General features: G+C 36.5%; 1 protein-coding gene across 1 annotated transcript in view; it reads left to right on the forward strand.

Annotated features, from left to right (window-relative positions):
* The window catches only part of LOC109039133 (uncharacterized), a 424,526-nt gene that overhangs the window by 338,246 nt on the left and 64,203 nt on the right, over nucleotides 1-22,077 (forward strand). Inside the window, 16 exon segments of the mRNA XM_072300747.1 lie at nucleotides 1,048-1,383; nucleotides 2,805-3,134; nucleotides 4,018-4,329; nucleotides 5,080-5,406; nucleotides 6,217-6,540; nucleotides 7,042-7,356; nucleotides 7,832-8,164; nucleotides 8,471-8,785; nucleotides 9,182-9,493; nucleotides 10,004-10,333; nucleotides 10,697-11,011; nucleotides 11,586-11,897; nucleotides 12,342-12,674; nucleotides 13,265-13,579; nucleotides 13,966-14,268; nucleotides 14,886-15,209. Coding sequence (XP_072156848.1) covers nucleotides 1,048-1,383; nucleotides 2,805-3,134; nucleotides 4,018-4,329; nucleotides 5,080-5,406; nucleotides 6,217-6,540; nucleotides 7,042-7,356; nucleotides 7,832-8,164; nucleotides 8,471-8,785; nucleotides 9,182-9,493; nucleotides 10,004-10,333; nucleotides 10,697-11,011; nucleotides 11,586-11,897; nucleotides 12,342-12,674; nucleotides 13,265-13,579; nucleotides 13,966-14,268; nucleotides 14,886-15,209 — 5,136 coding nt within the window.

Genomic DNA, 22,077 nt, shown 5'->3' on the forward strand with positions numbered 1-22,077 from the left:
TTTTATAAGCCTTTCTCCGGCCAGCAGTGCGAATTCAGAGCATCAATTACCCTACTTTCAGTTCTCAATTTGGCCTTCGTTTATAGACATTAGCAAATTCTCTATAGCTGATGCCTTCGTGAAGAAACAGTAGCCAGTACCCCATCGAAAACTATGATCAAAAATCACTAGTTTACATCTTTCTTTTATTTAAATTGGTCCCACTTAATTGAGACACACCTGCTTAAAATGATTTCATCCCAATCAGAAGGTGAGAAAATAAAGTCCAAAATCTTGGTGTGACCAAAAATTTGCTACTTCTAAGAGCTCTAGCTTTCCGCTTAGAGTTGTGACCAATTTCACAAAAGACAAAAGAGAAGATTGAAACCTATTCATTACTGTTTGATATTTTTTCATCAAACAGCTTTAAGTCCGACAGTTTCCAACCGTTCAAAAAAATTCTATTTCAGTCAATATTTTGAAATTTACTTGTACATAAAATAACTTTGCATGAATAATCTTCAATAAATGGACTAAGGGGAATCCTGGCATTTTTTAAGTATAGATTAAGCCTGTTTCAATTAATGACTCGTTTTGGATTTCACTCACTTTATTTTAAAAAAATTAAATCAACAGGAAATTGATACTTTTCTTGGTAGTTCACTTTTTATTTCAGAACTCTTGACACCCTAAAATAATGCCAGAAGTATGGCAGCATTAATTTCAGTAATTGGTACCATGCCTCCAAGCGTAACTCTCATCGGTCATACTTTTGCTTTTCTTTTTGAGTGTTACAACCGTAAAACTGAACTAAATAGTATTCACTTTTTTATCTTTTTCCTGTGGATTCGATTTTCTGAAAGTAGCCCTGGTGAAACCACTAATAAGTCATAAATTGGAACTGGTTCAATGTGTATTAAATCATTACCTGGGTTCCCATGAATCATTAAATTGGTTTTAACAATTAATTTTCAATTTTTCAATATTTCTCATCTTGGTTTAACTTATTCTTATTCTTACTTAAATCTGTAAATTTGCATGTTCTGAAACAATCGCATGTCTTTCTAGTGCCACTTGCTACTCCTGAGCCTCGTCCAAATACAAATCCGTGCGTGCCCTCACCATGTGGTCCAAACTCTCAGTGTAAAACTGCTGCAGATAGCACTCCGGCTTGCTCTTGTCTCCCAAATTATGTGGGTAGACCACCAAATTGTCGTCCCGAGTGTACCATCAATGCTGAATGTATCGGCACCAAAGCGTGTATCAATGAGCATTGCAAGGACCCTTGTCCCGGTTCTTGTGGCCACCACACAACCTGTTCTGTAATCAATCATGCTCCTCAGTGTGCCTGTTTACCAGGTTACACTGGTGACCCATTTGCTGGTTGTGCATATGTTCAGCAAAGTAAGATAATTTATTTTTTTACACTCTACGTATTCTGTTAAGTTGTCGCTGAATTTCAGTTTTTTACAAGTGTATTATGTATTACTGCCAAATTGGTCAAAAAATACCTTTAGGTCGATATGTTGATTTTTTCTCAAAGTAATAACCTTTCTAGGCTATTATTAAAAAAAATTAGAAGCCTGTTCAAAGTTATTTTCTACTGAATCAGTAGAGAAAATGGAACTGAAAGTTTTGGTCAAGTTGTGTCGTTGAATCCTTAAATAGGGACTTCAAATCAAATTCCCTCTCTGCGTCCTCTTTTGTATGTTTTCAATAGTCTTATCAACTGCAAATAACTTAAGAACAGGGCTCTGTGTTCCATTCCTCTCAATTCTGCAGCAGTATTTAAAAAAAAGTATGCAAATCAAAGAATCAGGAAATCTAGCCCAGCGTATCACCGTTATTTCTAGCTCCATGTTTTATTTCAAATTGACTCAATGTTCCCACAATGCAACTTTGAAATTTAGGATTTTATATTTATCAGTAACTCTCACTTATGACGTATTAAATGATAGCAGCCAGAAGGTTTTATGTCTACAATAACTACAACAAAATTTTATCATTTTACTGGATTTTAGTTTTAAGTCTGTAAATCTCAATGGGTCTCATGGCAAAATATCGAACAATATAATATAGTGGTTAATAATAGGAGCTTGTTTTTTTAGCATTTTTTAAAAAAAATGTGTTCAACTTGTGATCTAAAAGTCGTGGCAGTATAGTATGATTTGATTAGTCATTGACTTTTTATGTTAAAAGCCCTTAAATCATAGCATGGAGATGAAGACACTTTTTTCAGCCTTCTCTTGAAGTATTTGAAGTATATACTTTTTTTTTTTCCATCCTATTTGTATGATAATACATTTGATTTAACTTCAACATCTTTGTAAACCCATAATAATTAAGACAGGGGAAAAAGAATAACCTTAAATTCTTGCTCATAAAATGTGAAACCTCTATAAGTAATTTTTAATGAAAAAAATCTGACTTTGTGTCAGGTAAAGTCTTCCTTTTTGAAACTGAAGCTATGCATACTTTCCTGAATTTTTCATGCATCGAGTTGTGATTTCAAGCCCCAGGCTGTAGATTTTTTAACAGAAGAAAGAAAAGCCTTTTGAAAATGAGTCACTCTTCATATTACCCCTTTAGAAAATGCATTTTGGGGATCTTCATTATCGGGATCACCTTTTCACCTCGTAAACTTTTGTAATTTTATCCCAGATTGTTCTACTTATATTTTGTATCTTGAATCTACAGAAAGGGCATTATAATACATCAACAAGGGTCTTTAACACTTGTTTCTATCTATACTTTTGATTATTTTTCTATTTTCCTGGCAATGCATGTACGTGTCTTTTTCTGACATCGGTTTTAATCATTTATAGTTGTGCCAACGGAAGGTCCGAGAGAACCGTGCAATCCTTCTCCTTGTGGTGCCAATGCTATTTGCAAGGAACGTAATGGGGCAGGATCCTGCACATGTTTACCAGATTACTTCGGCGACCCATACACTGGTTGCAGGCCTGAATGTGTCATTAATTCAGACTGCGATAGGAGCAAAGCATGTGTGAATAATAAATGCCGAGATCCTTGCCCCGGAACTTGCGGAATAAACGCTGACTGCCGTGTTATTAATCATGCTCCCTCTTGCTCTTGCCTTCCTGGGTACACTGGTGACCCATCTATCGCTTGCCATCTACCTCCTCCAGTTATACGTAAGCTTTCTCTGGTTTTCTTTTTTCCATCTTCTTGAGATCGAATTCTTAGTCTCAGTTTTTTTTGTGTGAGTAATCACTTGAAAGGGCACAATTTTAAAATTAAGTTCTCTCTCTGTTCAGTTGAGAAGCCGTCCTTACTTCTCAGTGAAATTTGTCAAAACTTTTTTTTTGCTTGCCCCTCCCTCGATACACGCTCTAAGTAACAAGATGAACTTTGCTGCCTATTTATTTCCTCTTATCTCAACTACTGGTCTAAACTTTGCTGAAGTGAAGAGCAAGTAAAAACGATGATCCTTGAAAAACCAACTGCTCTCTCTTTTTCATTGCAAAATCTTCAGTTGTTATTTCTTAAGCAAGTGACTAATTTCTTTTTGAGCAGTATTGAAAGAAGACTTTATATAATGCTGTTGCTTGTATGAGTTGAGTGATTCAGCGGCATGTAGGAAGCAGGTAGCAGTTTGAACAAGACAAAAATTTTATTATCCCTCAGTGATAGGGTACTTTAACATCTTTTTGACAATTTGTTCACTATAATTATCAGTTTCCCAGCTCAACCAAAGCTGAAGAAGAAGATAATTTATTTCTTTAATGTCTTTCTATTTCTTTAATTTACTATGTAACATTAAATTCTATCTATACTCTTTTAAGGTTTATTAGTTCTAAACAAGCTCAGCACATTTTCAATGCGAGGTATAAACCAAGGGAACGTTCTCATTAAATCAAGAGTTAAGATGATTCGTTCCTCCTCCCCCCTCTTTATAGAATCATTAATGTTTAACTTGAAATTTAAGAACAGGTTGCTCTTTTTGTAAGCTTTTTTTTACTATCATCATAAAGATGCCTAGATATGCAAATCTTCTTCTCTTTCTGTCTCTCTCAGATATCCCAGAGCAACCACCAAATCCATGTGTTCCTTCACCATGTGGGCCTTACAGTATCTGTCGCGAAGTAAATGGTCATGCCGTTTGCTCTTGTCAAATTGGTTACATTGGTTCTCCACCTGCTTGCCGCCCAGAATGCGTTGTCAGCTCTGAGTGTCCCCAAGACAAAGCATGCACCAATCAAAAATGTACTGACCCATGCCCTGGCACTTGTGGGCTCCTCGCTCGCTGCCAAGTTGTGAATCATAATCCAATTTGCAGCTGCCCCGCTGGTTATACAGGGGATCCTTTCTTGCGCTGTGAGAAAGAAAGTAAGCTTTTGTCTTCTGACTTGCTCTCTATTTTTTCTTCTCTATTCATTTTACCGCAAAGTGTCTATATTTTCAAGTTTATAGCTCATGTCCACTTTTGAATCTACTATCAGAATCCTTCTTAATTTCCAAGCCTTGAAAGGACTGATTTATTCTGCATTAAAAACTTGGCAATCAATTGAGGAAAAGTCAAACTGAACTCTGCCTTAAGCATCAAAAGTTTTGTAGTCATCTCTATGTCAAACTTTTGAAAGTGCTCATGAAAAATGAAATGGAACTGAAAAAGTGAAGTATCAGATTACCACTTTGACAGGTTTCAATCCCAATTCCCCCTCACAAAACATTGATAAATATAAATTGGTAGCTTTTTGAGTCTATAAATATCACCTTAATATTTTTCTTCTTAATAATAACAATTAAAAAAAATTAAAAAAAAAAAAACTTGTAGAACCCCTCAACATTCTAAGTTTGAAACCGAATACATGGTTAAATTATTTTCATAATTGAGAAACAGAGTTTTAATGGTAGATGACAGGATATTTAGTTTTTTATAGTCAATGCTAGGTTTCCGGAAATGATTTATAAAGATTGAGATACTTCTTTTTGAACTGTCTGATCCTAATATTTTTATCATTATCATTTTTCTGCCTGTATTTCGGCGATTTGAAAAGCATTTCTTAAATTATCTTTTCTCTTTCTTGGAACAAATCTTTATCTATTGCACGTTTCTCCTTCGCTTGGTGTTTTTAGGACCTCCTGTCCATGATGTGCCGACTGGTAATCCATGTGTACCATCACCATGCGGCCCCAATTCGCAGTGCCGTGTGATTGGCAATACTCCTGCTTGCTCTTGTTTACCGAACTATATAGGGCGACCACCTAACTGTCGTCCCGAATGCACGATAAATGCTGAGTGCCCTGGAAACCTTGCTTGCATCAATGAAAGGTGCAAAGATCCGTGCCCAGGCTCTTGTGGTTATCATGCCACTTGTATCGTGGTTTCAAACACCCCTCATTGCTCTTGTGAACCAGGTTTCACTGGTGATCCATTCACCGGGTGTACACCAATCCCGCTAAGTAAGCCATTTTACTCTTCAAATTAATGATGTTGATTACCAAGACTTGTGTTTTATTCAGTTATCTCCACAAGTTTATTTCTTTGATAATTTTTACTCAGAGAGTGAGCATTGGTCTATAGTTGAACCAAATGGAATCTCGAAAATCTTCTATCTCTTTCAGTCTTCTAGAACTGTCTGATAATTTATTTGAGGGGCTTGGAGGACAAGGCGCAGAAGTAGAGATTTTGCTATTTTGAGAAATACGTGTTTGAAGTTTTGAAATTACACGGATCCTTATGGCAGAGAGAAAGTTCAAACTGACTTTTTGATGCTTAAAATTTGAATTTGGGAGCGAATTGTTCACAGAATATGCATTAATACTAGCTTTACTTGAAATCGTGAACATATCAATTTTTTCGAAAACTGCACTTATGCACCTTGTCCTCCCAGCTCCTCATTTCTTAATTCCTGACTCTTCAGTCAATAATGCGTCACTAGCATAGAAAAAATGTGACTGTAATTTGATTGTTTCAAGTAAAGGAGTCAGTATGAGGAATCGTCCTTCTTTTATATCATTGACTTTTTTTTTAAGATATCATCACAAGACAACAATTTCAGATGTATGGTGAATGTTATGAATTCTTCCAATTTCTATCAGACATGACTTTTCAATATGCATGCTTTGGACTCAACATTCAAACTCTGAAAAAGTCCTTTCCCAATCTTTGCCTCTCAATATTTTGGCTGCGTGAAAAATTCATTTGTCTACTCCTATTTCTTTCTCTGTTATGACTGCAGAAAGAAATTCATATTGCATGTTATTTTCTAGTTATACCAACGGAAGGGCCCAGGAATCCGTGCAACCCATCACCTTGTGGCGCTAACGCTGTCTGCAAGGAAAGAAACGGTGCCGGTGCTTGCACTTGTCTGCCTGAATATTTCGGAGATCCTTACACTGGTTGTCGTCCAGAATGCGTCATCAACTCTGACTGTGACCGCAGCAAAGCATGTGTGAACAATAAGTGTCAGGACCCATGCCCTGGCGCATGCGGATACAATGCTGAGTGCCATGTTATTAATCATGCGCCCGCTTGCTCTTGTCTGCCAGGATACACGGGCGATGCTCTGTCCTCCTGTATCCCCATTCCCATCAGTAAGCATCTTCTCTTAAGTAAAACTTCAATTAGTTTCTCACTGTATCTTCGATTTTTAATCGAAAAATATGATTAATCACGTGAGTCATTATCTTTCAAGTATCAGTACATTTTCGATTTTCCACTCTCTCAGGTACTTTCAAATGCATCTACAATCATCATTTTTGCTGCATCTGGTAATCTTTAATAGTGCATCAACAATGCAGTTGAAGTGAGGTTCAAAAATGTAAGCACAAAGAGTCAACCAAATAAGGAGATGTCTTATTCCCTCCTCTTCTCCTCTAAGGATCACTTAACATATCTTCAAAGAAACTGAAGAGGCTTCAATGGATGAAACAGAAAATTTTCAGCAAGCCTGAGTCTCACAGTAACATGACACTTTTCCCAACATTCAGGCGTACCAGATGGATTTAGTTGGAGTTCTTGGCAGCATTACTACAATGTTTAACAATCATATGTGCCCCTAGATTTTTTGATAATTTTTTTTTTTTTTTTTTCAGTTACGACGCAAGCAGCTCCAATTGATCCGTGCTACCCATCACCTTGTGGTCTGTACAGTCAGTGCAGAAATGTTAATGGTCAGGCGGTGTGCTCTTGTCTTCCTCAGTACATTGGCAGTCCACCCAATTGCCACGCCGAATGTAACATCAATGCAGACTGCCCATTAGACAAGGCTTGTATCAATCAGAAATGTGCCAACCCTTGCCCAAACACATGTGGCGTTCACGCTCAGTGCACGGTCAAAAACCACAATCCAATCTGTGCGTGTCCCCCAAGATACACCGGGGATCCATTCGTCCAGTGCACACTTATTCGTAAGTATTTTCTTTTGTTTGTCGGGGCTTTGCAAATGACGATATGCAAATGTGTTTTTGAAACATGACGTTTTTTATTTTTTGGGGTATAAAAATAAAGTTTACTTTTATTTCTGATTCCATCATTACAGCAAAAAAGAGAGTTAAGTCAGACTCAACTCCTAATCACTCATACTATTAGAAGAACTGATTATCAGTCCTACTATCTATTCTGTGGTATTTTTCCCATTATCACTCTCAAGGCCATTTATTAATCGCACTGTGAAACTTTCTTGACTCAGAAATGTCTTAAAATTGAGTCAAAAACAGAGATTTTAATCAAAATAAGTAGTTATGTCAAAAAGTTTTATGTCAAGACGATTTCAAATTGCATCTGAAAATTCTCGAAACTCTATCTGTCAATTCCTTCATAGCAAATGAAAATAGCCTCTCTTCAATTTTCAAAGTTCCTTATCCTCAATTTTTCAATTTCTAGCACCGACAACATTACCGCCTCCAACAAGACCCTCAGCGACCTGCTTCCCATCACCTTGCGGACCCAATTCGCAATGTCAGATCATCAATGACAGCCCAGTTTGCTCTTGCCTGCCAGATTTTGTAGGCACTCCACCTCAGTGTCACCCAGAATGTGTGATCAGTGCTGAGTGTGCCCCTCAACTGGCCTGTGTGAAGCAGAAGTGTCGGGATCCATGTCCTGGTTCCTGTGGTCTCAGCGCTCAGTGTCATGTGTCCAACCATGTTCCTGTTTGTACCTGCATTGAAGGCTACACCGGAGATCCTTTCACCCTTTGCTCTCCTGTGCCAATCAGTGAGTAGATTTATTTCTGTCGAAATGAATCCGTTGAGTCCATTAATTAACAAACCAATCAGATCATGATCTTTTGATGTCACAGAATATATACGGAAAAACGGTTTAACAAACTGCGAGGCATCTAACCATTTTTATACTAACCTAGATATCATAGAAACTAAATTTTTGCCTTAATTCACGATTTTTTCTGCTATCTCAATACCTTGATCTTGGTATCTCATATATTTATCTAGTTCATACCACCAATGTCCTCTGTTTAATCCTTGTTTATAACATTCTAAAGAAATTTTATAATTTTTTCAGCAACACCCATACCGACAGAAGCAGCAGATCCTTGCCATCCGTCCCCTTGTGGGCCCAATGCACTCTGCCATGATGGTGTCTGCACGTGCATACCTGAATATCAAGGTAACCCTTACGAAGAATGCAGACCAGAGTGCATCATAAATCAAGAGTGTAGCCGAGACAAAGCTTGCATCCGGTACAAGTGTCAAGATCCATGCCCTGGTGTCTGTGGACAATTAGCGCAGTGTGATGTTGTCAATCATATTCCTGTTTGCTCCTGTCCTCAAGGTTACACTGGAGATCCATTCTCTTTATGCCGACCAGTTCCCATTGGTACGTTACCTGTTTCTGACTATCTCCCAAATGGTTTGTTTAACTTCGTTTCCCAGTTATAAAATGGCCTAGACCTAAAAGATTCAGTCAAGAAATCATGGCATCTCACCTATTTTTCAATTTTTTACCGCACACATATTATTTCAAGACTGTATAATTTTAAATGCTTTACTTAATTTAAAACCAAATGCTAATGCAAATAAAAATACATACCTTGCATGTATGTGCAAATGCATACCCAGTATGTAGGACCCCCAAGACGAATTTACAAACACCTTTAATATCAGCTTTGTCTTTGAAAGCTTGAGAAGGAGATATTTTTGTTCCCTTTGCCTCGTATTTTACCTCCCTTGTTTCTTGAACATTCCATATCTCATTTTTATTATTTGTCACCAGAACCTCCAAGGCCTGTGGACCCATGTAACCCATCTCCCTGTGGACCTAACAGTCAATGTCGCCCTGCGGAAGGTCATGCTGTCTGCTCATGCCTGGCAAGTTACATCGGTACGCCTCCTAATTGCAGACCTGAGTGTGTCGTCAGTGCAGAATGTGCCCAGAAACAAGCATGTGTCAACACAAAATGCGTTGATCCCTGCATTGGTGTCTGTGGTATTGGTGCCAGGTGTGAAGTCATCAACCATAGCCCACTGTGCTCGTGTCGACCAGGTCAGACAGGAGACCCATTCCGCAGCTGTTATGATTTACCACGTAAGTATCCGTGATTTTATCAACTTACTCATTTTAAATCTCTTAGTCAAATACTGTTAAATATTTAGGAGGCAGAGGGTGTTTTGAAATTTTGACCTAGACTTTCTGAAAATTGTATTTCTCAACTTATTTAATTGTCAGTACATGATACTCTTTGGTTAAGTAGGCTCACTTATTATGCGGAGAACTAATGACCTTTTCAGAAATTACTATTTTGCCGGTTCCTTGCACTATTTATTCATCTCCTAAAAATTGGAAAGAAATTGTGCCAAAGCTTTTTTATCAAAAAAAAAAAAAAAAATGCGCGTGGCTTTTTTTTCGCTTACATGTTCACTGGCTCTGATTGGTTTCTCACAATATCTGGTTTTTGAATCCAATTTTTTGGAATGCACACCGACAGTAAACATTTTTTTTCTAAATTTTTATCTTCTGAAAACAAAAACATTGTAATCCTTGAATAGAAATCCATTTAGATTCTGCTAATGTTATTTTTTTACTTTTTCACTTCAGCACCTCCGCCAACATCTCCACCAGAGCCTCAAAATCCATGCATACCTTCACCTTGCGGTCCAAATGCTCAGTGCGAAGTTCGTAATGGCAGAAACCCTGCTTGTTCATGTCTACCAAGTTTTGTTGGCTCTCCACCCAATTGTCGCCCTGAGTGTATCATCAATCCAGATTGTCCTTCGAACCAAGCTTGTATCAACCAGAAGTGCGCTGACCCATGTCCTGGATCGTGTGGTATCAATGCCAACTGTCAAGTCATTTCTCATGCAGTTTCTTGTACCTGTTCTCCTGGTTTCACCGGAAATCCGTTTGTCCAGTGCATTATTCAACAACGTAAGTCAGATGCTCAATTTCAAACCTCTTTGCATCCATCTTCCCAATTCCAATTTCATGAGTACAATCTTCAAGTTTTTTTTTCTTTTTTCAACCTAAGTCTCCAAGTCTACATATTTTTTTGACTAATCTGTAATAATCTCTGTCTCTGGGGAGAGGAAAGAAAACATTAAGTGATCAGTGAAAGTAAAAGTTTGTCTTCAAGTACTGGCCACAATCAGTCATTGAAGGAACATTTTTTTTAAGTGGCCTTTCAAATAAGGAGGCGAATTTTGTCACGCTGAACTGTGTGAAGAATTTCAAAGAATCGTGAAGAGTATCACGAGACCCCTTACTTTAATACTTTTATTATCGATGTTACAGAAGAACCAATCAATCCATGCGAGCCATCGCCTTGTGGTGCTAATGCCATTTGCAAGCAACAAAACAATGCTGGATCATGCTCTTGTATCCCAGACTACCATGGTAATCCGTACGAAGGTTGTCGGCCTGAATGTGTACTCAGCTCAGACTGTCCATCAGATAAAGCCTGCGTCAACAACAAATGCCAAGATCCCTGTCCAGGAGTCTGTGGTGCCAGCGCCATTTGTTCGACCATCAACCATGTTCCAACTTGCAACTGCATTCCTGGCTACATTGGCGATCCATTCATCAACTGTTATCCTCAACCACCTCCTGGTAAGATACTTTTCAGTTCAGCAGCTGCTAAATCCACTCACTCACTATTTTATTTCCTTAATACATGGCTGGTAAAAAAGCATCTCTTCAACTAGACAGGGGTTGATAGAAATGAAAGTTTAAGATAATTGTTACAGCTGTTGAGTGGAAAAAGTGTTGAAATAAGTTCCATTTAGGGCACTAAAAGAGGGCATTCCTTACAATGTGCTGCATGTACATCAATACTGAGAGTGCTGACATGCATCGGACAAGTGAGTTTTTCTGTATTTTCACAACTGAAAACAATTTGAGATAGTTAAGCATTTTAGTAGTATTGTTGAAGTAGATGGAGAAACCACAAGTTTAGAGCTTGAGTCTTACTGATGATACTTTTGAGGGCTTCATTTGTCTCACAGATTATATTATTCTTGAGAAATGTCTACCATGTCTGGAGAATACTTTTGGCTAGTATTTTGAATGGGCTAACCTCCATGTTAAAGCGTTAAAAAGAAAAACGTTTGTTTCATATTGAATACTTTTTTTGTCTCTCATGTTATTCATAATTACATAATTTTTGTGTGTTTTTTATTTGTAGCAACTCAAGCCACCGTAATTAATCCATGTGATCCATCACCATGCGGTCCGAATAGTCAGTGTAGGGAAGTGAATGAGCAGGCTGTCTGCTCATGCCAACCTCACTATGAAGGTTCTCCTCCTAATTGTCGTCCACAGTGTATTACCAACAGTGAATGTCCTCCGACAAAAGCATGCCATAACTACAAGTGCCGTGATCCATGTCCTGGTACCTGTGGTTTGCAAGCACGTTGTGAAGTCATCAACCACAACCCCATCTGCAGTTGTCCGCCTGGTCTCACTGGAGATCCATTTACACGTTGTGTACGACCTGGTGAGTCCTATACTTAAGTGTTTCATGAATATTATCCAGGATTGTATTTCAAATCCCTCATTGAAAGTGATTTTCTTTTCGATTCCCAAATCTTTAAAAAAAAGTTTAGAATTTACAATGAAATCTTTTTTGATTTGACTGTTGAAGTGGATGCTAAATTCTCAATGAATACTCTGTCAGTGAATTATACTTTTGGCTCAGTTTCCTTCTCTTTATCCTATTTTTTGTAGCCTTTGTACTTTGAAAGGATCTCCTTTAAAAAACAGAAATCAGAAGCAGCTATAAACTTAAAAGTTTTGAGGTTTATTGACGTATTAGTCCAGGCTATAAAAAATGCTTTAAAACTTCAGTTAGAGGTAGAATAAAATATTCTGGAGATAAAATGTATGTTTCTGATATGTTTCCGGCCAAAGTTGTAACTTTTAATGATTATTTTGTTCTCAGCTCCTCCTCCTCCACCACAAGCTGCACCAATTCCAATCAACCCATGCATTCCTTCACCCTGTGGACCAAACTCTGAATGCCGTGTCGTTAACAACCAAGCTGCTTGCTCATGCAGGCCAAACTACATTGGCTCACCTCCTAACTGCCGCCCAGAATGCAGCGTCAATACTGACTGTTCACCAACCACTGCTTGCATTTCAGAGAAGTGTAGAGATCCTTGCCCAGGCTCATGCGGAATTTATGCTGATTGCCGCGTCCAAAACCACATTCCTATCTGTTCTTGCGTTCAGGGCTACACGGGTGATCCTTTCACTCAGTGCTCCCCAATCATCAGTAAGTTCTTTTCACTTATTGAAATATAAAGTTATCTAACAGCTGATATACACTGTTTTAGAAAAAATCTCGACACCCTTATTTCTTTTCTTTTTTTTTTTAATGTAAAACAAACTAAAGAGAAAATAAAAAAATGTAACTGTAGGGAGATTAATCATTTCAATAGACCTTAATTATTGAAGCTCCATTATAAGTAAGATGTCAATACTTATACTTTCACTCTAATCCCTGTAATTTATGGGACGCAGGGAGAGTATTTACCGTTATTTACTAAAAATATGACTATCCAAGTATTTAAGAGTGTATCATAAATAATTTTTGCCAAATCGTCCTTTTTTCGCTTGCCCTTGAATTCGAAAATACTATCGAGCTAAGTCCTTATGAAAACTTCAAAACTCAGCGAAGAAAGATAAACAAGTTGAGTAAAATTTTTAAGTTCTGAGTTTTTTCCTGAAACGTTTTACAAGAAAAATCTTTATTAATCCATGTTGTTCACTTTAAACTTACTCTCGGAAATCTCACTATCAATCATTTTGTCTTCTCTCCTCTGAAAAATGTAGGCTGTAACAAAAATGTTCCTTTTGTTCCAGTTCAAGAAACTCCAATTGAAAAGGATCCTTGCAATCCATCACCATGCGGAGCAAATGCTGACTGCCATGAAGGCATTTGCACTTGTCGACCTCTGTACTTTGGAGACCCGTATTCTGGTTGCCGTCCAGAATGCACCATGAATTCAGACTGCCCTCGAAACAAGGCTTGTAGCAATCAACGCTGTGTTGATCCTTGTCCTGGAACATGTGGGCAAGATGCACACTGTGATGTTATCAATCATATTCCAACCTGTACCTGTCCACCTGGTACATCTGGTGATGCCTTTGTCGCGTGCCGCCCAATCATTGTGGAACGTAAGTCATTATCTCTTTTGGCTTTTCTTTGCTAATTTCCGTGCTTAGGTCAACTTCAGAGCACATACCTATTTTTTTAAACTTTCATTATCTGTATTTTTCTGAATGCCCCATTTATTATTATTTGAGTCAGCGTAATCTTTCAAAATGAAAATAATACAAAAAACAGCTCAGTTTGACAAACAAAATGTTAAGCTCAATCAGAAAAGCTTGTTATTACTGACATTTACCCTCTATAATGTGACATTCTGCGAGGAATAATGCAACTAAGAACTTTATTTTCAACCTATTTCCTCTTCTGATTTCATAAAGAATCCAGTATTTGTAATAGTTTTCCTCAAATCGCCTTTACATTAAATTCTAAATGTTTCTTTATCTGTCTTTAGATGAACCACCCCGTGACCCTTGCAACCCGAATCCATGTGGACCAAACAGCATCTGCCGTGTTGTAAACGCTCACGCTGTTTGCTCATGCCAACCAGGATTGATTGGTGCTCCTCCGTCATGTCGCCCAGAATGTGTGGTCAGTGCTGAATGTCCCTTGACTCAAGCTTGTCTAAATAACAAATGCGTCAATCCTTGTCCTGGAACTTGTGGTGTGAGCGCCAAATGCCAAGTTATCAATCACAATCCGATTTGCAGTTGTCCACCTGGTTTAACTGGGGATCCATTCCGTCTCTGCTATGAATGTAAGTTTCACTATAATTTGTTGCCATTTTTGCCTTATGTATCATACAAAATCACAAGCTGCAGCTTTTTATTAGTTCATCGTTTAGTAAAAATTTCCTGCTGTCTTCAAATCAGCTTTGTCCTCCTCGGAATAATACGTATCTTTTAGGTTAGTGAAAATCTTATGAAACAGTTTCTCTGTAATAAATTATAAGAAGATAACAAAATGAGAATAAAAAAAATTAATTTCTTCAGGAATGAAATTTGAAAGATTCCCCAAAATCGGGAAGAAAACTGTTGAAAACTGATAGTATGTTTTTGCACTTGTGTGAGTGTTCACAAGGCCCTTTGAAGGGTCCACCAATGCTGCATCTAATTATTGAGTGTGAGAGAGATAGACAACAAAACAGTGTATTGCCGTAGAAAGTTGAGCCCCACCTTTCATATACGGCTGTGCTTTCTGGGGCTCACTTAAAAATAAAATTATATACACTTGATTCAACAGCAGTGCTAGCTACAGCTCTTAATCAGACCCTGTAAGCAGTAACCCTGAGGTGAATATTTTTATTAATATCCAATAAGATGAGTTATTGTAGTTTACGCATCTCTCTAATTATTATTATTATCTTTCTTTCAGCTAAACCACTGCCGCCACCAGTGCCAACAAATCCCTGTATTCCATCTCCTTGTGGCCCTAATTCAGAGTGCAGAGTGCATGGGGACAGCCCAGCGTGCTCTTGCTCATTGAATTACATAGGAACTCCACCAAATTGTCGTCCAGAGTGTACGATCAATCCAGAATGTCCCAGTCATTTGGCGTGCATCAATCAGAAGTGTGCTGACCCCTGCCCTGGCTCCTGTGGCTCCAACGCACAGTGTTCTGTCATCAACCACACTCCCATTTGCACATGCATCACCGGCTATACGGGTGACCCATTTACTGGATGTTTGCTGATTCAAGGTAGGAACTGCATTTTGATTCTTTTGTGTATGTTGCCTGTTATTTCAATGCATGATTTTTTCGTCGACATTCATCGTGAACCAGAGGAGCAGCTATTTCCATACCTGAAACTTGATATTATTGCAGCATCAATTTTATTTCTCAGGCCCTTGAAATAAATTACCCCATAAACGTCCGTGAATTTTTTGACAATTTTTAAAAGTTTTTCCTCTCGTTTCTCACATTCAAACTCTAGTAAAACTTTTAAAATTCTCAGTCTTTCTTTTGCAACAATTTTACTCTTACAAAAACATGAATTAATGCAGCAATTAAAATATTAAAATATTTGAAAAGTATATTTAGAATTTCCCCTCAATGAAATTCTGTTAAATTTGGCTCAAAAAATGCTTATAGCAGCAGGAGTATCAATTCCCTTCAGGGCTTTCTCCAGCCATACTTTCTTTGCTGATTTCAAGCGGTAGCATAATTTCTTCTCTCTTTCTGTTATATCCTACTTTTTTCTCCTTCTCTTTACTCGTATGAGGTAACAAATTTACTAATGGGGCAAGGAGTTTGCGTAATTTACTCTTCAAAAAAAAAATTTCCTGTTGATCTCTGTCACTAGAAGTTTTGACTTTCTTTTCTTTTGACTTCATATTTTCTCAGTTCCTCATCTTTTTTCACTCACTCACTTAAAATACTCGATGTAAGTTCTACATAAAATATGTAACACAAAATTTCAGATTTTTTTTAACCCCCTTCCCTCACAACGCTTTTGCGCCTCAGTTCCTATATCACGTAAAAACAAAATTTCGCTATGCTCTCCTTGCCCCCCCCCCTCCAGGGCGTTACGTATTTTATGAGTGACCCCTTATGTCCGTAGGAAGTATGTATTCACTCTATACTCCCCTTTCATTTCTAGAGAAAATTTCATGCTAGCACTGATAGTATCGTGACTCAATTCTTTCTTTGTTTTTCCTTCATATTATTTCTCCACATTTGACTTTGTTTATCCCTCTTTTGAATTTTAAAACCCCCTTCTTTCATTTTTATTCTATTTCAGTCACTATTTTTAGCCACTTATTTTTTTTACCCTTACCTCTGAAAAGTACCATTTCGACAAGTGATCTCAGCCAAATCTAACAGAATAGCAGTTTAGCTAAATCTTTTTTCTTTTATATCTTTCTGTCTATTTTTCTTTACATCAAAAACAATTTTTTTTTAAAAAAAATCGAGTAAAAGATAATTCGAGAAAACAAATTATTGAAAAAATAATTTTTGATTGTCATTCCTCCCATCCAACCAATTTATTCGCGACTTTTTTTTCTCTCTTAAAGCTTACAATCATCATTTATCTTCTATCCCCTTTTCTCCCCCTCCCCAATATTTTGCATAAAAAATATTTTTAAAAAATACAACCATGAATTGTCGATATGATGTAATATACTGTACATATATCTAAATCATTTCATCTAACTCATCGTCATTGTTAACATATAACATAACTAAGCCAATCAATTACTCGTCAGTTCATTAATTTCATCATATTTACCTTTTATAATTTGTTTTTCAAAATTTATCTTCGGCTTGTAGATTCAGCCTCTTGAGTACTCTTTCAAGGAGATGTTGTAGCGTTTTGAGCCCTTGATTTGACCCTGCGAAAATCCTCTGTGATAATTTTGCTAGTTACTTCCTCGGATTATTTTTAGTTAATCAAGCATATTTATGGATGAGTGAGGGCAGCTTTCCACCAAACTTTAACCCTTTTAAAAAAAACTTGAAAAATTGGACTTTAAAAGTGCCCTTGAATTATTAAAATTTAGCTAGCAGATTAAACTCGTTGAAAATCTTATGAGTAAAAGGAAATAAATCAAATACTCTCACTGTACAAAGTTTTGCTGCTTTTGTACAATTTTTTCCCATAATTTGAATTATGTAAATTGAATCTTGACCATTTTAAAAGTTTTACTGGCGTTTCTACTTCTATTTTTGTATCATAACTATTTGTCTCGTCATACTTGTTGTCTGTTCTCTCGTTTTGCTCAATGTCAAAAGAAGAGTGGAAATCATATTTTATGTAAAAGTTCAATTTGCCAACTCAGATTTTTTTTTTTTTCCCCCAAGAAATTTTAACTTTTGAGTCCCATTACCTTCAACTAGCTTGTCATTTTATTATTACTTTCTTTTTTCCCAGAGCAAATAACCTTGCTTTTTGATCTGAACTCAAAAATTATTTCATCATCTCTAGAATCAAATTGTATTATCCAATTTTTTCCAAAATCTTTCAAACTCGCCGGCTTTTTGAAAATACGTGTCATGATAATCGTATATTAAATGCGTACCTAGTGTTTTAGTTCAAAGTATGAAAGAAATTCAATTTCTGAGGCAGTTTTGTATAATGTTTCCACTCTTTTTTTCTTCAACTATCATTTCATCGTTCCACATCGTGTTTTTGTGTTGATGCTCTTGAAACAAAAACCATCTTGCACAATACATCCATTTCTCCATTTTATATGAAAGTTATTTTAGTGGATGTATGCACATTGATCCACTCTGGTATAACAATATTTAAGTGCCCATCTTTTTTCCTCTTACTTGTTACACCTGAATTTGAAAGTTACTAAATTTAAAACAGCTGAAAGCAGCTAAACGCATATTTTAAATTTTTAGGCACCATCTGTATCTCTGATACCCTGATACGATTTTCAATGACATTTGTGAAATCAGAAAAATTGTAAGCTCAGTTACTGTATTCAGTTTCCCCTCCAGTATTATTTTACCTCCTGTAAATATATTTTCCTAAGTATACCAATACCAGTGAACGAACTATCTAAATATTAGAAGCATCAATCAAATTTCTTCCGTAGGAGTTTTCTTATTGTATTGTGCAATTTGGTACTTTTGTTTTTTTTTTCAATATTTTGGTTGTAAATGCTTGATCAAAGTGTTTGTGTTCAGTTTCATTTCTTCGATTCTTCTCTGTTTTGTTTTTTCCTCTGTATCTCATCCAACAATTCCGAACTTTCATTAATTTTGCAAATTCCTGTCTCTTTTGGCTCCTTTACAGCATTAAATTTTTATTTTCACATCCGCCCCTCGCTCTTTTAAAAGAGATTGAAGTATTTTATTCTTTTTAAAAATGGAAAGCAATGTAAAGTTTCTTCCGTTTTTTTTTTTCATATTTTTTACTCTTTTGATGTGTCAATTTGGCACGTAAAAAGTTTTTAGTTTTCCATGTCAACTCGGAATATTTCCTGCTCTTTGATTTTTATTGTTCCTCCCGCAAACTATTTTTATATTTTGAATATTTTCCATCTTTAAATTTTTCCAAAGTATACCTACCTTCCCTCTTCCTCCTCGTGCTGCTTGTTTTTACAAAATTACTCTTGTTCATTGCACATTTTTCCAAGAAATTTGCAATGATTAAATGAAAGTGCGGAATGTTCCTTTGAGTTTTATTCTCTTTCTTTCTCTCTCCCTCTCTCTTTCTCTCTTTTTCTTTCTCTGTATCAAACACATTTCACACATTGAATGCTGTTTTCATGTCAGGTTTTTCTTACATTTACCATGAAGGCTGGTACATGTTTTTGTGCCTCTCCTTCCCATCTCGTTTAAGTTAACATCAATTAGAATTTACACAGAGAGATTACATATCTCATCACCAAAGTATTTCAAGAGGCCTCTTAAATGGATTGCATTTTGCAATAAGGAACCACTATCTCTGGCTCTCCCATAAAAGCACATATCTGCATAGAGGAACTAATGGCATGTATGTTGTTTCTAAAATGGGCCAGGAATAGTGGCTCCTTATCGCAAAATTCGCAAGATAATCCAAATCTTTCTTTGTGGAAACTCTCTCGAGCCAAACATTTTGTAGCTACTCGTAGTGTGTTTTTTTTTTTTTTTTTTTTTTTTTGCCCTGGGGGCTGAACAACTGGGGAAGAAACGAAGAAGCATCCAGCCTTCATGTTGAAAACTATTTCATCCATTTTCTATGGAAGTGTCTGTTTTTTAAAATCATAAATTCTGTTGTCTCTAGTCACATTATCTTGTTTTAAATGCGTAGTATTTTTGCTAGTATCCGTTCAAGTTTCCTTTTGTAGCCAAAGAGTAGTCTTTTTCAGATTCGCTCCCTTTTTTTAGTTTGAGAGTTTTAATTTTTTTCAATTTTTTCCTAAAGCCAAACCAAACTTTAAATATAGTCGTAGGGTATTTTTAAGAAGTCATTTTTCATTTCAAGTTGAAGTTGCTGCGTCGATCATCATACTGGACCGAAGAACCTTGATATGTACAGAGCACGATGCATGGAGCACGTTTTTTACCTGTCTTGATTGATTTGTGTTTTGTCCATTCTTCACTTGTACCATGTCTGTATCAAATGTACAAAGATCATCATCTTACTTCACTCATACTTTGTCTTGAACGTCTGTGGCATGTTGCTCGTTTTTGTTTCATCGGGGACTCCGCAAGGTAAGGATTGAGTCCCCCAACCATCGTCCGGATCATCGTTGAATTAGGGATATCTGTTCTTGCATGTTGATTGTACCATGCTTTTCGTTTTTTACTCTTCAGTGTTTTTCACTTTTTGTTAATATTATCAGTGATTGATGGTTTCATACTTTTTCTGATTGAAGCAAATATTAAACCCATGGAGGAGTCATTAGTGTTATTTAAGACCCATTCTTTGCTCTGGCTTCTTTTCGTAATTAGTGCAATGTTCAAGAAAAAAAACTGAAAATACTAAACGCTTCAAACCTGATAGTCGTGTCCATTGATAGTAAAGTACCGTAACTATCTACCCTAAGTATTCTTAGAATTGTAATGTACATTGCTTTCACTAGAGAGGATGTGAGTCTTTCGAAAGAGGAGTAGTCTTAGCGAGTGAAAATTACATTTAGTCACAACAGATGAGATGTTTCCAGCAGCTGTTTGTTTTTACTGTTACTAAGATGAAACTGAATCTCAAACACATTTTAAACAGATAAATTATGGACTTCATGAAAAAGTACTGAAATCATCAAATCCCTACTTCTTGTACTATACACTTCACCCTCATAATTTGTGGCAACATTTTCTTTCAAATTCCTTCAATTATTTTGAAAGTGATTTTTAATTTTGAAAAGAAAGATTTATCTGTTTTTCAACCATGTGAAACATCAAATTCATGCTGCACATTCTTAAAAGCAGGTGTGTCCATGCTAATACTGAAGGAGCCACGGAAGTTCACATATTTATTGGAATAAGAGAGTATGAGCATTTTTCATTTATTTCAAAAATATTCAAGATAATCAACTTACAAGGGGATTTAATCAAATTTCTTATTTTAAAGGCCTCTTCAAGCTAATGGAAAACGAAGTAGGTTGACCTGACAATATTTCATTCAGAGAATTGAGACATTCACAGGAAGTGCTTCTGAAGTCCTTTCATCTTCGAAGCTGCCCCGTGTTCACGCATAAAGTATTTTAATGGGCTAAAACAAGCCGCTCAAATTTCTGTGAAAGCTGTCTATTGTCATTTTTAGTGGAGAGTAAAAAGCGTAAATCCGCTAAATTAATATTTTTGGGGGAGACTGAATGAAGGACTATAGTTTTCAAAGCTCATAAATAAAAAATCTCAGAGCGGAAAAGAACGGTCTCTTTTTTTGAGAGCTATGGCAAACAGAGTGAAGTGAGTGTACAGTTTTTTATGAATTCTGTGAAATGAAATCACAGCAACCTTTTGAAAGTCAGTTTTTTATTTTTTCTAATCTCATACGAAAATGGCTCAATTTGAATTATCCTTTAAAGTTGGTCACGGCCAACTACATGTATTTTTGCTTTATTATGAGGGTTCAAATTCCCATTTCTGCAACTGATTGTAAGAGAATCCGGGGAAGAAAGGTGATATTATTTTAAGGCAGAAACTTGAGGGAAATCCTGAAACATTAGGATGTTAAACACATTGGACTATGTCTGCCAGACGAAAATTCAAACTTTTGGTTGCCCGAATAGTCCTGATACCACATTCTGCCTTTTCTATCCCTTTTGAACGCAGGAAAATTTCGAAAAAATTTCAGTAAACAACAAGGGGAACACGGGGAATATTTAATCTAGAAAACACCACGAGCCCTGCTATGTCCATAAAACTAATATATTTCTGCCAGGTGAACCTCCAGACACCTCTAGATCTGTCAGGAAGCATAGTCTGAATTTCTCTAAGATTTAGCCACTATTTTGAGAGCATAACATTTTTTATTAAAGCCTTCTGAGCTCCCCCTTTTTATGAAACAAATTACTTGTATATTTCTGTGCAAAAAAATTTCATTTCATGAATTTTGCATGAGCCATGCAATTTTTCGCATGTTGATCTATTATGCATGAAAGTTGCCTTTTAATGGCAGAGCATGGTACAAACAACTTTGCAAGGACATTACTAGTTATTGTCATCTGTTTGTGTTGTTGTTGTTGTTGTTGTCGTGCTTGTTTTTGTTGTTTTCTGTCGATGAGTTCGTTGTCGTAGTTTTTCATGTTCCTGTTGTTGTTGCTGTTTTCATCGTTGCTATTGCTGGTGTTACTCGCTCAGATTTTTCAATCATTGTAGAGTATTTTTTTTTTCTTTTTTTACTATGATTATCGTTGATTTGAGTATCATCTTTAATTTTCGTCGAATCTACTCATTTTATTGACTGGTACTCTTTTGAGTTTAATTGAAGGTTTATTTCTATATTTCTTCTTCTATATTAACTGGCGCTCTTCTGAGTGCAATATTCGTTTTTTTTTAATTATTATAATTTTTATCCCTCTTAATTTTGAGGGGTAAAAACCTTTTACTGTACGGAAGTTTTTAATGAAAGCCCTCTATTGGGAGCTTTTTCCAGTATTTAGGATTTACCGTAAATATCACCATACCT

Source organism: Bemisia tabaci, chromosome 5 (genome assembly GCF_918797505.1).
Source record: "Bemisia tabaci chromosome 5, PGI_BMITA_v3".
Classification (NCBI taxonomy): Eukaryota; Metazoa; Arthropoda; class Insecta; order Hemiptera; family Aleyrodidae; genus Bemisia; species Bemisia tabaci.